Source organism: Glycine max, chromosome 10 (assembly GCF_000004515.6).
Source record: "Glycine max cultivar Williams 82 chromosome 10, Glycine_max_v4.0, whole genome shotgun sequence".
NCBI lineage: Eukaryota > Viridiplantae > Streptophyta > Magnoliopsida > Fabales > Fabaceae > Glycine > Glycine max.
This window is the reverse complement of record NC_038246.2, coordinates 50,153,772-50,169,841: the sequence shown is the minus strand read 5'-3', so window position 1 is coordinate 50,169,841 and position 16,070 is coordinate 50,153,772. Positions and strand designations below refer to the sequence as shown.

Genomic DNA, 16,070 nt, shown 5'->3' with positions numbered 1-16,070 from the left:
TATATCCCCTGTCATTTATAGGAATATGGTTCAATGTCTTGTGATCAACCAAGCAACTAACAAACTCCACAACTTTTGATTCAACCACTGTGTATTCAACATATATGTTAACTAAGCATAGTTGGGCATTTCTAAAGCATCATTGTCTTCAACTAACTCATTCAATGCATCTCCAAACGACCTTAATACCCACCACATAGGTGCAAGCTTCCATAACATATTAACACGACTTATGTACCCCAACTCTTTAACAATACCTAAAGCCTTAAATATGACAATATATCAACAACTAAAATCTTAAATGGATGTCTTCTCTACCCTGGTACTACAACTGGGTACTTCTACAAAAACACCCCACGTAATGGAATACATCCATAACAAACATTTTCCTGCACAAAAAAACAAAAGAAAAAATAATTATCAAACCCTACATGCTCCTAATGTGCAAGACGCATGGGAAAATATTAATAAAAGAAATTCCAAGGTAACGATAGAAATACAATCAACCTTGACTCACAGTATTCCCACATGTTATCCCACAATACCAAATTAAAAACAACAAATCCTAAAAAAATGTAGCAAATCCACATGCATCCATTACAAATGACTTATTGCTACATAAAAACGTACAAACAGAAACACATACCTTCACACCATGCTTCACCCAAGATATATCACACTTCATTTTTTTGAATGACAGTGGATTATGCATAAGCGTCCAAGAACTAAACCAGCAAATGTTGCGATGAGGATCTCTCCTTCACCTTTTTATGGATAGCAACCTCAAGCATAATTCCCAACCACTTTCTAAAACAAAATTCTTTGAATTGACTAGAATGTTCATCAAGTCAACATACACATTGATCACATTTTTAACTTAAAAAAAAAAATAATGTCTAAGCACTAACTAGTAACAATGGAAAACATGGCATCCTGCTCTATTTGGCATCTAAATGGTAACCACGTGGACACAACTTGTATAACCATCTGCAGCTTAAGCTTACATTTCATCACTTACTAAATGAAAGTTAACTCACCCTAGTCATTAGTTGAAAAATTACTAAGAGACTAAAACTAGGCATTAAAGGCATGCAAAAACTTAAATAACCCTTTATTATATGTTGTATTTTTAGAAGTCACATAACAAAAAAAAATTGTGATTCTCATTGTCATGCAAATAATTTTAAATAAACTTTAATTATATGTTGTAGTATCATAAAAGTTACATCATTTAAAAATTGCAGTTCTTTTTTTCTGAAAGGAAAAAAATTGAAATTGTTATGCAAATAATACAATTATATAATATTTTTAATTTTAATAAAATTTAATTTGTCCAATAAATATGTTTTAATTAATGTCTTTAAGAAATTATTTTACTGGACTCAATATATATTACATTTATTTTTTTACTTTATTATTAAACATTTTAACAGTGAATAAGAGTAAAAAATGAGTAATATTTTTTTGGTAACAACCATAATTAGAATTTTTGGCTTTTCGTTAGAATTCGAGGTATTTCTATAAACTTCGATCATTTGAATCAACAATGAGACTATATCTAGATTCGAGACTTAGTCTCACTTAAACTCTTCTCTCCTTCTAAGAATATATTGTAAGAGAGTTGAATCCATAAATAAAAAGTAGTATTTTATTAGATTAAGAATATAAAAAAGTCACACACTCTTATTTGTTAATAACTGAGATACTCTTATTTGTTAATGACTGAGATATTTAGTATTTAAGTACATTATTCTCTTTATTTTATGATAATTGTCGTATTAGGTTATTTTACACCGTCAAGTTAAAGATTTACTTCTTAAAATAAGTATAAAAAAACTTTAAAATAATTATTGTTTTTGTAGCCCATACAATTAATGAGTGAGTTTGTTTAAACTTTAAAAAAACTTTAAAAAAAACATTTTTATATAAGCATTTTTTAATAAAACATATAAGATTAATAAGTATACAAAAACTACTTTTTAAGCATAAGCAGACAAACACGCTAAAAAACATAAATTATTTATTTATTAAAATAAGTGTTTGTTTTTAAAAAAATAAGTTTAAACAAATTGGTTCATTATTATAAAAGATATAAGTAAAAAAAATAATAATGTTACATTAAAAAGTTAAAATGATAATTATTTTTGGATAAATTTTTTCTTCCTATATATGAAGATTATTCTCGGAGGAAGGGAGTAATTTTTTTTAATTAATGTTTTTTTCTGGTACAATAATGATAAAGAAATTTAAACTTATAATTATACAAATTATTTAATGTTTTCCTTACTAACATAATCTTGTGTTCCATAAAAAAAAGCATGATCTTGTGTTGTATACGAAATCTTTGTCCATTGTTAGAAATCATATTTATTGGGAATTATATTTCTCAAAAATCATGTTTCTTGGAAATTTCATAAGTATGTTTCATATGTCTTAAGAATGGTAGATTCTCTTGATTAAAAAAATGTTTATTTTCTTTTGCAGTAAAAATATAATTTCAAAAATATAAATACCAAACATAAGAATGATTTAGCATTTTCAACCCAATGTCCATGAAAATCTTAAGAAAAAAAAAACTTAATCTTGGTGACCAACGTAAAAAAAAAAAAAAAAAAGCCAGAGGCTTGAATATGTTTTAAAATTTTGTAAAATGTTGTATTTTTTTCATCTAAAATTTGAAATCAATAATTTTGGTCCATGATGAGTGAAATTTAGATTTGGTCCTTGTGAAAAATGCTTTGGTTTAAGTCCCTAAAATATTTCAAATCACTATTTTGGCCCATAACATTTATTTTAAAATAGATAAATAATATTCATTTTAAGGATTTAGATTTTATTTTTTAAAGTGTTACACGTGACATGTACTGGTCTCACTGTGAGTATAATGTGAAATAGACATTTGATTTTTCGTTAACGAGTGACATACAATAATGACGACCAAAAAGAATAATTTCACATTTGTAGAGACAACAATAAAAGGACAAATTTAAGATGAGCATAACCAAAATTCACTCATTTTGTGAGACTATAAATATATCTAAGTCTAGAAAAAAGTTGATCCTAATGACTTTTAAACTATTATTTATTGTGCATTCATGAATATGACTTTTATTTTTGTATATCACATAATATTAATTTAGATAAATAATAATTAATATTTATAATGTATTTTTTAAGATTTTTTAAAGTTAATATTTTTATTCTATACTATTTTATAATCTATAAAATTAAATATTTAATTTAATTAAAATTTAATCATATTCATGAATAGTAGTCTTACTTTTTATTTTGTATATTATTAAATATTAATTATACAACAATTAGTTTGTACTTTGTAATTTTTAGAAAATAATTAATTTTTTCTTTAAAATATTATTTATGAAATTAATGTTTTGAATTTAAATAGTATTTTTAGGATATTCATGAATATAAATCATTTTTTATTTGTATATTGTAAATATTAATTTATACAAATCATTTTTTTTTACTAAATAGTTTGTAAGGAAGGTAACTAAAGAATATTTAATAATTATATTTAATTTTTAAAATTATTTATACAAGAAAAAATTGAATGTCCAATATCATAAGTTTTTTAATTTCCTTAAGTATTTTATTTGTAACCAACTAAATTAGACCATTTATCTCCTGGGTGAGATCATGAGATATCCCCACAAATTTTAATTTTTTGGGTTAGACTTAATCACAATTAAACCTTATATTCCCTCCCCAAATATATATCTTACGAGATTAAACCCAAAATACTTGAACATTTGATTAATTTTTATTGAAGTAAATAATAATAAATAATTTTGTTTCATTCGTCAACTGCAATGGAAATTACATCTTTGAGATTGTTGGAGAGTAAATTATTTACTTTCAAGAGTCTTTCCTTTACAATTTATTAAAAATAAAGTTTTTGCATTGTTCACGTGTATTTTTATTTTAAACTTGTTATTTTTAGGAGTGAATATATGGATCAATTCAATCCGTTTAAGATAAACTGAATAAATTCAGTCTTCAAAATAAATTGACTTTTTTAAGGTTCATATTTGGCCCGCAAAAGTCTATGAATAAATAGACCGGATCCAAATATTGATTTGAAAAAATATTTTCTATAAAAAAAATAAAAAAGTTAAAAATGTATAAAATTAAAATAAAAATTTGACTTCATTTTTTAAGTTAAAACTTATCACACTATAATATACCAACATTTTAAACACATCAACTTAACAATAACAGCCTAAATTAAAAATCAAAATCTTAATATAACAAATTAATAATACTTGCACATTAGAATTAAGTGGATTAAATGATAGGTTGTGAGTCCATAGGTAAAATCCGTTAAATTCGCAAGCTTAATGGGTCGGACTCAAAAATTTAATATAATTATATGATTTTTTTTTTAAAAAGATCCATTATTTGTTCGATCCACGAACTTTGTTGGTCTGTAGATCTAGTCCATATACCTATCTCTAATTACTTGTTACTTGATTTTATTTATAATTATATTACTTCATGGTTATGTCTCAAAAAATAAAATATTAACTCATAGTGATAGATAATAAATATCATTGATTGAAATTTATTAAAAATAATTAATGTTAGTGGTTCTCATTAATAAACTAAGAAATATAATCATTAAATAAAGAATATGATCCACCAATTTTTTTAATAAATTTTAACTATAAAATGAGAGTGGGTAATGAAAGAGACGGTGAGAGAGTATCATAACATTTTTCAATTAATCAATCACATATTTTCAATTTTATTTTTGAAAAAGACTTTTCGAAATTTGGTTAAAAAAGGCTGTTACTTTTAAACTTATGTCATGTTAAAATGTGCATGGTCAAACTTGTTTGATTAATAAAAGACTTCATTATATTTTTTACCCCATAACTTTTAAAATAATGCAAATTTTGTCCATAAAGTTTTTTATTCACCCAATTTTGACCAAAAACTTGTATAATCTTAAAAAACTTGTCCTAACGTTAGTTGGTTACCTCTATTTTGAAATTTTTGCATATTTATCCTTAAAATACAATTAAACTTTTAAAAAGATGGTAAAGGTGTTAGAAGTTGAGTTTGAATCCTTACCTTAAAAAGAAAAAAAGAGTTTGAATCCTTGACATCTTCCTTTCCCATAGGGGTGGAAATGATCCAAACAGCTTGTGGAGGTCCTTTCGGCTCGGCCTATGTAAGGCTCGGCTCGGCTTGGTCAAGCTCAAGCTTTTTAAAAAGTTTTTTAAATAAAAAGACCAAGCTTAAACCATAAAAAAAGCTTGTTAAGCTTGACAAGCCAACTTGTTTAACTAATAATAATAATAATAATAACTTTATTTTATCAAATCTTATCTTATCTAGATTTTATTCTATTTAGATTTTATTTTATTCAAATTTTATTCCATCTAGATTTTATTTCGTCCAGATTTTATTTCATCCTATCTTATCTTATCTTGTCCAAATTTTATTTTATTTCGTTTATGGGCTTGAGTTTAAAATAGATTTGTAAGCTTTGGGACTGAGGGCCTATATAACAGCACCAAGGCTTTAGTTTAAGGAGTTTTTTGTCGGAGAGGAGAATAATTATAGGATTTTAGAATTTCAGTTTTTATTACTGTTCATGCACACTGTCTACGTAGAATAAAATTCATTTTCTGCAAATCATCTCTAATCCATACATTTTTTAATATTATGTTCTTTTTATTGTCTTTTGATATATGTTGTGCTTTAACGATTTGAATTCAATATAATTTTGTTTATCAATTATTTTTGGATTTGTACATTACTTATACGAAATTTTATAAGTTTCTTTTTTTAGTTAGTATTTCACTAGGTTTTAAAATAATTAATTAATCAAAGACGTTTTTAAGCAGACTTTTAAATAGGTTCGTGGGTCAAGCCATACTTTTATATAAGCTGAGCCGAGCCTTAAAAAAAACCTATGACAGGTAATGAGCCAAGCTCAAACCTTACGTATTCAACTCAGACCGAGCTCAAGCCTAGTAAAACTTGGCTTGGCTTACTCATTTTCACCCCTACTTTCCCATAATCAACAAAGTTACAAAGAAATATTATTAAAATTAGAGACCGATTTAACTTGTTAGTAAAATTTAAGGAACTAAATCGATTTATAGTTTACAAATTTAGGAATGAATGTTCTATTTTATTTATCATAGGAATTAATTTGACCATCTATTCCAATTTCAGAAATTAAAGTGATTGATAATTTTAGAGATTATTTGGGCACTTCATTAATTTTAAAGACGAATTTAATCTCCTATTGCGCGCGGTGGAGCCCATAGTGTGAAGGGAAGTTGGGGAAAAACAAAATCTTTTTTTTTAATGATAATAAATATTCGTAAACAAACATAATTGTAATTCATAATCCTAAGAAACAGTCTCACAGCTTAATTAAAAGAAAATGGCTAAATTATACATTTTTAAAAAATATAAGAGCCAAATTAACTTTTAAAAAAAGCATCGGCGAGGTTTGAGAAGGAATAATAATATTATCGAAGCGAGCGTCAGCATCCAGAAACAGCAGCAGCAATTTGAGTAGTGAGAAACAAAGAGACAGACAAATCCATGTAATTGAATAGACAAAGCACTTTCGGTTTCTTATTATTTTGATTTTCATTACATCACGTAACAATAATAATACAGCCAAGCACGCACGCACGCACCCACAGGCACAAGTCTCTCCAACTCAACTTCTTCCACTCTCACTAATGGCTCTCACCAATGCTTTCCTCGCTCCTTCCTTCGCCGTCCACGGTGTTGGTAGGGTTTCCGATCCGCGCTCCATTCCTCTCTTCTCTCTTCCCTCCGACGCCTTCTTCCGCTCCCCAACCTCCCTCTCCAGGGACAAGTGAGATTTCCTCTTCGCCGTACTTTCCTTTTTTAGTATTTTATCTTTTCTAGTCAGTTCTCGAAATCGCTGCGATTTATTGGGATGTTGTCTGTTATTCCTTTGCGATTGAAGTCGAGTTTAGTGTGGACAGATGAACGAAGACGGTAGTGATGGAATGAAAATGTAATACTGATACATGTTCGCTAGGGATGGAATTAAATCAAAAGAGTGACACTGATTTGCTTGAAAGAAATGAGTAGAAACTAGAAAACAAATATTATTATTGTTATTTGACTTTTGTTTTTCAAATTTTAATTGTATTTTTGTTGGAATTTCTTAAAATTTGATTGAAGTCAATTCTCCGAGGAACAAAAGTTTGAGGGGAATCGGATTCTTATGGAACCAGTATTTTTAGTTGTGAGCTTATGTTGTTCATGGATTCAGTGACTCCTGTGCCGTTTTCTGGATATTTTGGTTGAACTTACTTCTGTTGTGTTTAAATGCAGTGTAAGTGTTTCGAGTGAGCAAATGTACTAGTTTATTCAAGTGTCTGACTAATAGTTCAAGTTGCATGGTTTCATCATTCATGCTTGTAGTTCTTTGTCTTTCCAATTATTGATCTATTTTTCTGTTTCTTTTCTGATGTTCTGGAAGAGTTTGTGTGTCAACTTCTTCTAACCACCTTTTCAATGCCCCCTTTTCAAATTCATATGCAGCTTTCAATTCGTGCTTTGCCAAATCCTGTGCTAAATAGTAAAGGTTTGGTGGCTCAAAAGTAGTCAACTTGATGCATCATTGTGATTGAATGATTGATGCTATTCCTTAATCATTTCATTTGTATATACTGAAAAAATGGATGGGATTATTTGAGCTAGTCAAAGCTATTAATTCTGTTTTACCTGGGATGGAGGGGGAGGCTGAGGCCTTTTACAGAAGTGCATGTATTAAAAGTATATAATTGTGATGCGGTAATGCCTCTGCTAGTTCAGTGGTAACTGTAAACCTTAAAGCTATGTATCAATTAATCCTTTCAGGAATCTTTCTCATATTTAAGGACCTCTCTATTAGTACCAATGCTTGGTTAGGAATGCTCCATATCTCTCCTGCTTTGAAAACCCTTAAGCTTGAAGCTTCCATTTAGCATCCCCACTATGGATAAACTTTGGTTATTTAGTTTTTGTTGTTATTTTTCACTTCTTATGCATCCCTTGGAATCTTGTATCCTCTTGCTCTTTTTGGGCATGCACTCTGTAGGGCCTTGATCCCATATATGGTTAAGATCACATTATGTTTTCTGTTGCAGGTTCATTGAGTTGATAAAGGTTGGTTCAGCCACTGTTATTGATCAGATTTATACTCTAGTTTATGAACACAACTGCAACTTTAGTTTTCTTTAATGTTAGTCACCACGATGTATCCATATCACTTGTCTCTTACTACTGGTTGAAATGTTTTGCAGGAACTTTCTAAAAGCTTCTGCTTATGATTTGAATGCAGTTGGTTCTGCTTCACTGGTCGGTGATGTGTTTCTTGCCGCCATATCATTCACGTCTACCTTTTTTTTTTTTTTTTTTGCAGTTGAAAAATAGGAGTAGTAAGCATTGATTTATTATTTGGGATTTACAATCTATGCTATTATCCATAAATTGCAAAAAAATTATTGACGAGGGACTGAAGTGCAAAAAAAAAAATTTTTGCATCCATAACTCCTGTGTATTTTATAAGTCAATCTTGTATTATATTCACCTATTGTTGGTGGGGGTGTTTATGCTGATCTAAGATAGTGACTGCTATAATGGACAAATGTATTTGCCAACAATCTGAGCTTTTGTTAATTATTCATTACATATGCCCTGCTTTTATGTATGCCATGCTTTTATGTACATATATTTATAGGATGTTTGATTGGATAATTCTTACTGTGCAGCAATCTGGTGACAATCCTGATAGTGTTCCTATGCCAATAGTTCTAATAGATCAAGAATCAGATTCTGAAGCAACAATTGTGCAGCTTAGCTTTGGGGATCGCCTTGGAGCTCTTCTTGACACGGTGATTTGGCTACTGGAAACTAAATTATGCAATCTCCAAAATTTCCAAACCAGTTGGATATCTTTGATGGGATGTCCTTTAACTGCAATTTTGTTATTTAAGTGATGCTCTCACTATGTGATTGTTAGATAAGATTTATTCAATTTATGAAGGTCCTAAGATTTGCTTTGTTTAATTATGTTTCCTCATTATACATCTTCTTTTCTATTAATAAAACACATCTGACAGAGCAAATAAAATTTGATGATAGTTTTATGTTGTCTATGGAGTGGCTTTCTTTTTCTTTTCTTATCTTCGTTGTCATCCTTAAGTCATGACTCCCTTAGTGAACAAGCCTCTTTTGGCTCATTTCTCCTTGTTTTATAAAATTCACATGAAAACTACAGAGCAGCCTTTGTTTTCCATTATAGTTTACTTTTAAAGAAAGAAAAAAATTGTAATCATCAGAATGTTGGAAGGCTGACGATCAGAAACTTGTTTGAGATTATGTTGGAAAAGAGATAATTGTTCTTGCTATGTCACTAAAGGACATCATTTATATAAAATTTTGTTAGAGTTTTGAGCTCATTTTCTCTATCTACATCATTTTATAAGTATTGTCAATGGTTAATCTTTGTTTGCTCATATCAAGGCAGATGAAAGCATTAAAAGATTTGGGATTGGATGTTTCAAAGGGAACTGTCTCCACAGAGGGATTAGTCAAGCAAACAAAATTTTTCATTACACAATCGTAAGTCTTCCTTGTCTTTTTCCTCCAGTTTCTTTACCTCTGTTTTTTTCTTGAATAACATGGGTGAATTTGCTCTTCTTAAACTGATAAATATTCTTTTTCTTTGATAAATTGAGATATCAGTCAGTTTTTCCGTCTTTAACTGAAATTTCCCTTATCTGTGAATCATCGTCATATTCTTTCTATGGAGGCGTGTCTGGACTCAGGAGGATCATCCTGTAACTCACAATGGACTGCCCCATGTTCTTATCCATACTTGTACTTGAGAAGAACATTCCTCAGGTCCAGTCATTGGAAAGATTTCCTGGAGGTTAGATAGTTGGGAAGGCGCTTTCTTTTCCTTACATGGTGTTGGAAAGTTGCCTTAATTGCAGTCACCCCTAACCCGCCTTAGTTTCAGCCTCTTTGGGGGTGGCCTTAATTGCAGCCTCAAGGGTGTTGTTTAGTCCCACATTGGCTAGAGCTGACTTAAACAGAGCTTATAAAGCTCGAGCAGTCCTTATCTGCAAGCTGGTTTTTTGGTTTGAGTTACGCACTAAGTCCAAATTCTAAGAGGTGGCCATATATCCCTAACTCATTGTCCTTTCTAGTTTCCCTTTGTATTATCTCTCTCCTTGTATTTTGGTGGCCGTGGCTCAATGAATTGAGAAGCTTATGTGGGATTTCTTTAGTCTGGGGTTGTTAGTAATTTTGTTGTAGAACTTAAAAGGAATGAAGTTTAGGTCTTGCAAATTTAGTTAAACATTGCTTTGACTGCCAAAATGGATTTTTGGCCTTTTCATTCCACGGACCAGTTCTTTATGGCATCAAGTTATCTAAAGTGTAGTTTGCATTGTGATGGGATGGGTGTCAATTCTGTGGTTATTGCTTTGTAGACCTTGGGAATTTATATCTTAAGGTTGTGCTCCTTCTAGATCTTTTATTTCCTAGGGTGTGGGCAATGGTTTAAATTTTGTGAGGATCTTTGGGGGGTCCTCCCTTATGCATTTCGTAGACTTTTTTTTATCTCTCTTGTTTGCTCTATGCTCCGGTAATTTGTTTTATTCTTCATATCATTCAGCTACTTTCCAGAATTTTCACTTATTTAGAAACCTGCATGTTAGGGAATTCTCTGAATTACAGTCTTCTCTTTCGGTGTTGCTAAATTCAATTAATCTCTCTTAGAATCCAAATAGAGGATTTATTCTCTTGATACTTCTGGTGTAAGTTGCTCTTATTCTTCCACCATCATTAACTTCGTATAAAGTGTGATTTTATTGATCTAACTATCGAATTATAACCAAATATTACTTAGATTATTCATGTCAAATCTTGTAAAAATTGAACAATAAGAAGAAGTTAATCAAATTATTCTTATTTTCATATTTTCAAAAGTATAAGTTGCATTAGTTTTGATATACTTGAATGAGGTATCTTGAACATATGACAAAGAAGAAATAAAAATCTCACCGATTGATTATTGCCTAATGTGTTTTCACTGCTTCATTAGAGCCTTTTAGTCTTTACAGATTTATTTGATGTTCATATTGTCAGAGACACTGGGCGCAAAGTTGAAGATCCTGATATGTTAGAGAGAATTCGACTTACCATTATTAACAATCTGTTGAAATATCATCCTGTAAGTTTGTTTCATAGATAATTGCCTCTGGATTTCTTATATGGTTACTTTATAGATAAGAAGCTTCCTTGTAATTAACATTTTTTCTAAACACAACTTTTCCTTGTTACTTTTTGCCAACATACTTTTTAGTTTGCTCTTGATTTTCAGTTTTTCTTTACTCATAAATATTATATAATTTGTGTAGGAGTCCAGTGAACTACTAGCGATGGGTGAAGTGTTTGGCATAAAGGCTCCAAAGAAAAAGGTGAATTGCACTCTTCCAGTTTTGCTTTCCTTTTTTTTTTTGTATAAAATAAACATTACTTTTTTGAGGAAGACCTCTGGCTTTGTTATTTTTTTTTTTTTTTTACTTTTTTGAGGAAGGTTCAAGGTTGCAGATATTTATAAAACATTTCCTTATTAATTTGGTAGTCTAAAATATTAAATGCTTTCAAGGAAAATATCAAATGCTTTTAAGATTTTCAAAAATTAAATGCTTGTAATTTTTATTAGTTTCTATTCTTATTCCCTAACATGTGTCCTAACTCTTAAGGCCACACATTCACAAAACCCTAAAAAAAGCTTAGTTACTTCTACCAAATTTTGCACTTTGCAAGTACTCAATTCAATGATTTTACTGGTCCAATGTGTAGCTTTAGTCTTGCCAATATCAACTTTATGCTGTTTTGTGCAGCTTGATGATGATATCAAAACTCGTATACAAGTTAAGGAAGATGGACCCAAGAGGAGGTTTGCATCTTATAACCAGTGCATATTGTAGTTTTTGAGCTGTTTATTACTTGCATTGTTGACTCCAAATAATTAACATAATAAGCAACCCAATATGCAATTGGTGCATGATGTCATCTAATGCTTTTTAATTCAATATTTATCAGCTTGCTATATATAGAGACAGCAGATAGGCCGGGATTGCTGGTTGAAATCATCAAAGTCATTGCAGATGTAAACATTGATGTTGAATCGGCTGAGATTGATACAGAGGTATCTTCCTTTTTGTCTTTGTCCGCCTCTGTTTGCCTCTACTTGATTCATTTACCCTAAGTAACTTTACCCTCTTTTCTCTCAGGGTTTGGTTGCTAAGGATACATTTCATGTTAGTTACGGCGGGGCTGCATTGAACAGTTCAATGGCTCAGGTAACCTTTGTGTTCAAAGAAATGGAGAAATTTTTCCTAGATGCTGGAGTAGAAGTAATTTAGCAATCGTTTGTTTATCTAACTATTGCATTGATTTTAAATAAGTCGGTTTTCCTTTTATCCAACACCAAGTCATTCTGCTGAATTTAATTGCACAACGAACTCTTTTTTGTGGTTTTGAATGAGCAGGTTTTGGTGAATTGTCTGCGTTACTACCTGCGAACGCCAGAGACAGATATTGACAGTTACTGAAGAAACCACCCTTGTGAAATAAGCCAATACAATGGTTCTTTCTTATACCAATTCCCCAGTTAGCTCGATATCACCTGCGAATCATATGGTAGCTTTACTGCTACCACATTATGGAATGAGTTATGAGTACGTGTTGCCTATGGAATGAATGAATACCTGTAACTAACTATGGAATGAATACATGTTGCCTATGGCATGGAATCTAGGATACCAGAAACTCACTGATCATCCGTCAAATCTTATATGAAAGCTAAAAAATCGAAAATGAATTTTGCCTCATTTCCTAAATGGTTTATGTGATTGTTATGATTTTATTTTTGTTGTGAAACACAAACATAGCTTAAATTAAAATAATATTTTTTAACATAAAAAGAAGAATTGGAGATAATTTAGGACCTCTTTGAACACTGCTTTTAAAAATACTTTTCTATTTCAAAAAAATAAAACTTTGCTTGATACCCATTTGTTTTCATTTGAAGTTTAGGAAATAAATTTTGAAAATCAGTTTTTTCTTTCTTTTCATAACATAGTAATTTCAACGTTTTTTTTGTTAAAAGGTCTTAATATTGTGTTCATGAGCTTGCACAAGTAGGGATGACAAAAAAAATTAGTACCCGTGGATATCCTCAGATAAAATCTGGTATGGGTAAATGGTGGATACTTTAAATGAGTATTTGTCACCCATGGGTTTAGATATTTTTTTACTCGTTCGGTCATAGGTAGGATATGGATATCATAGTATCCATACTCGTGAATATCTATTATCCCATATAATAGAAGAAAAATCTTTTATATATATATATATATATATATATATATATATATATATATATATTATCTAAAAAAATAATCCTAGTTCCTAAATCTTAGTAGGACCCTCAGTCACCCCCTTAGCCCCTCTATTCCTCTCTTCTTCGACCACGTGGTCCATGAGACAGAGGCTTTCAAGTCTCAACTCTCACAAGTCACGCCCTCAACCTCTCTCCCCCTGTTCTGTTCCTCTTTTCTTCGACCATGAAACGGAGCATGGACCACGACCTTTTTTTATGGGAAAAAAATTATTTATTTTAAATTTGAAATATCCATGGGTATCAAGAAAATCCGAGAATATTTTTCAAACGTGAGGGGAAAAGAGATGGTTGTCAAACATATGTTTTGTTGAGATATTATCAATTAGTTGAGCCATGATTTATGTGCTTGTGGCAACTATGTTGGGCAAGTCTTGCTTTTGTGAGTAGTTTTCCTAAGGCTAAAAGTGTAAAACACCATTTGAGTTTTTAAAATAAAATTTGAAAAAAAGTTCTTGAAAGTGCAATATGTCATTACATGTGTTCAAAATTCAAAAATGACTGAAATAACATTAAATAATTAAGTTTAGGGGTTAAATTCACATCCTAATTTTTATAGTTTCAAATATGAGTGTTTTACACTCCCATATACCAAAGCAATGTTTTACTATTTTCCTAATTAACGTTAAGTATGCTAAGAATACCAGCAATGTAATTACAAAATTGTGTATTTTATGATAGAGCTAATCTACATGCATTTTTTATCAGAAGATAATTCTGTTCCTACAGAGTAAGATCACTGATAGCAAGACTCTTTCTGAATATTTACATACACACTAATGTGATTCAGAGGCTCAATAAATTAACCATAACAGTAAATTTGTTGATTTTTTACAATAATTATTTGAAAATCATAAGAATGATAATATTTCTGATTAATTCACCGTTTACACCAAGAAAGTGCTTATTTTAAATCTGCTCTTGCATGCTTTTCTCTTGGGATTGGGATTCAACGTCGTTGTTAGGTTTCACAAAGCCATCTTCTTCACGGTAATGTTCCTCCTTTGTCAGAAAAACATACTCCACTTTCTCACCACCATATCTTCTGACCAGAATCAAGTAGAAAGACATGGCGAAAATGGTGACTAGAATCAACAAGAAGCTGAACTGAATGTTCACCAAGGAGATGGCACGATGAAGGGACTCATGATCACTGCATCTAACCACATATTCATCAGACTCATCAAGGTGCATGGAGCAACCTTTGGCTTGAAACCCTGGTGTCCAAAGCAAGAACCCCATGACCATAAGCCACACACCTTGGAAGATTATGCTGACAGAACGCACAAAGCAGACCAAGAAGCTCTTAGGGAAGCCAATTCCCATTAGGGTTGTACTCAAAGAAATAATAATCAAAAGTTGCAACAAGAAGTGGTATTGGCCTTCTGGACCCATGTGATCTCTAGAGTGAAGGTGGATGAGAAGAAATTGTTGTGTAAAAGCTATGGCTCCTAGCAAGTGAGTTAGCTCATGCTGTGCTTTGGTGCATTTAATTCTATCAAGAACTATGGCAAATATGGCATAGACCAAGAAAGCCATGGCCATGGAAGAGTGTTCAAAGTTGTGGAGATGGGTGGTGGGAATGGTTCCATCAGGGTCTAATGGTTGGTGATGAATGGGAGCGATGAAGAGTTCCATGGCAATGAAGATTGTGCAGCTTGCCATGATGAAGTGGAGCTCCAAGTATCTGGATATTGTGGTGGGAAACCATAGGGTTGATGTGTAGGACTTGGAACTAAGAGCATGGAGCTTGATGTGGTTGAACAAGTGCCATAAACCAATTACAAAGAAGCCAAACCCCAAAAGTTGATGTCCCTCCAACATAGTGCCTGTTAGTTAAGCCAACACAAGAGAAACGAGAAAACTTTGGCGGACACTAAACTCTATTCAACACCTTATAAAGAGGGGAAAGGAAAAAAAGTGTATGTATGACAGGTGATATGATGCGAGGAAAAGAGAGATACAGATAAACGATAGGTGTTGATAGAATGTATGATATATAGCACACTTCAAAGAAACTTACTCAGTAGGAGTTTTAATTAGATGGTGTTGTTGTTCATCAAAGGAAATATAGTAGTATTGTTCTAAGAACTCAGAACCAAATAGTAAAGAAACACCAACACACAACTGTTTTATGTTCCAATGGGCAAACCAAATGAGATGATCTTTATAGAGTTCTCTTATTTTGGGTACTCAAGAATGCAGATGAAGTTGGTTATGACATGTGAGTGAGTGAAGCCAATTAGTGACACGGCCTGAAACCCCCTTTCACAAGGATGGTGTGGTGTGGTGCGTGCCTAATAAGGAAAAAGGTTTGGCATTTTACGCTAAGAAAACAGAAAGAAGAGGCTGGGACAACCAAAGTTGGGTTGTTATTGTTAAGGTGCTTTTCCATTAAGGAAATTTCAAGCTAACAGCCATAAGTATTATTAATTGAAATTGTACCATTCTGAAAGTATAGAGAAACGTATACGTCTGGCTGGCAGGTAAAGATGTAAATGTGGATTTCTGATTCAAATAGTAAATTAAATAGGGAAGAATCAGTGTTTGGTGGAGTGAGATTCATTGAATTAGGAATAAGATT

General features: G+C 31.2%; 2 protein-coding genes across 2 annotated transcripts; one reads left to right on the top strand and one right to left on the bottom strand.

Moving 5' to 3' along the window:
• Positions 1 to 6,501: 6,501 nt before the first annotated feature.
• LOC100782932 (ACT domain-containing protein ACR12) lies at positions 6,502 to 12,917 on the top strand. Its single transcript, XM_003536659.5, has 10 exons — positions 6,502 to 6,868; positions 8,310 to 8,364; positions 8,778 to 8,900; positions 9,536 to 9,630; positions 11,164 to 11,248; positions 11,436 to 11,495; positions 11,925 to 11,980; positions 12,127 to 12,232; positions 12,318 to 12,386; positions 12,576 to 12,917. Exons 1-10 carry the CDS (start codon positions 6,729 to 6,731, stop codon positions 12,636 to 12,638), a joined length of 852 nt encoding a protein of 283 aa, XP_003536707.1. The 5' UTR covers positions 6,502 to 6,728; the 3' UTR covers positions 12,639 to 12,917.
• Positions 12,918 to 14,228: 1,311 nt separating this feature from the next.
• On the bottom strand, positions 14,229 to 15,823 carry LOC100784536 (uncharacterized). Its single transcript, XM_003536662.5, has one exon. The coding sequence runs from the start codon at positions 15,308 to 15,310 to the stop codon at positions 14,396 to 14,398; it is 915 nt and encodes a 304-aa protein (XP_003536710.1). The 5' UTR covers positions 15,311 to 15,823; the 3' UTR covers positions 14,229 to 14,395.
• Positions 15,824 to 16,070: the final 247 nt, after the last annotated feature.

What these genes read in the sequence shown, in the direction of transcription:
- LOC100782932 (XM_003536659.5), top strand. Translation starts at nt 6,729, where the DNA reads ATGGCTCTCACCAATGCTTTCCTCGCTCCTTCCTTCGCCGTCCACGGT. An exon ending in AAATTTTTCATTACACAATC is followed by an intron (nt 9,631 to 11,163) that starts GTAAGTCTTCCT and finishes TCATATTGTCAG; the next exon opens with AGACACTGGGCGCAAAGTTG. An exon ending in ATCTGTTGAAATATCATCCT is followed by an intron (nt 11,249 to 11,435) that starts GTAAGTTTGTTT and finishes TAATTTGTGTAG; the next exon opens with GAGTCCAGTGAACTACTAGC.
- LOC100784536 (XM_003536662.5), bottom strand. Translation starts at nt 15,310, where the DNA reads ATGTTGGAGGGACATCAACTTTTGGGGTTTGGCTTCTTTGTAATTGGT.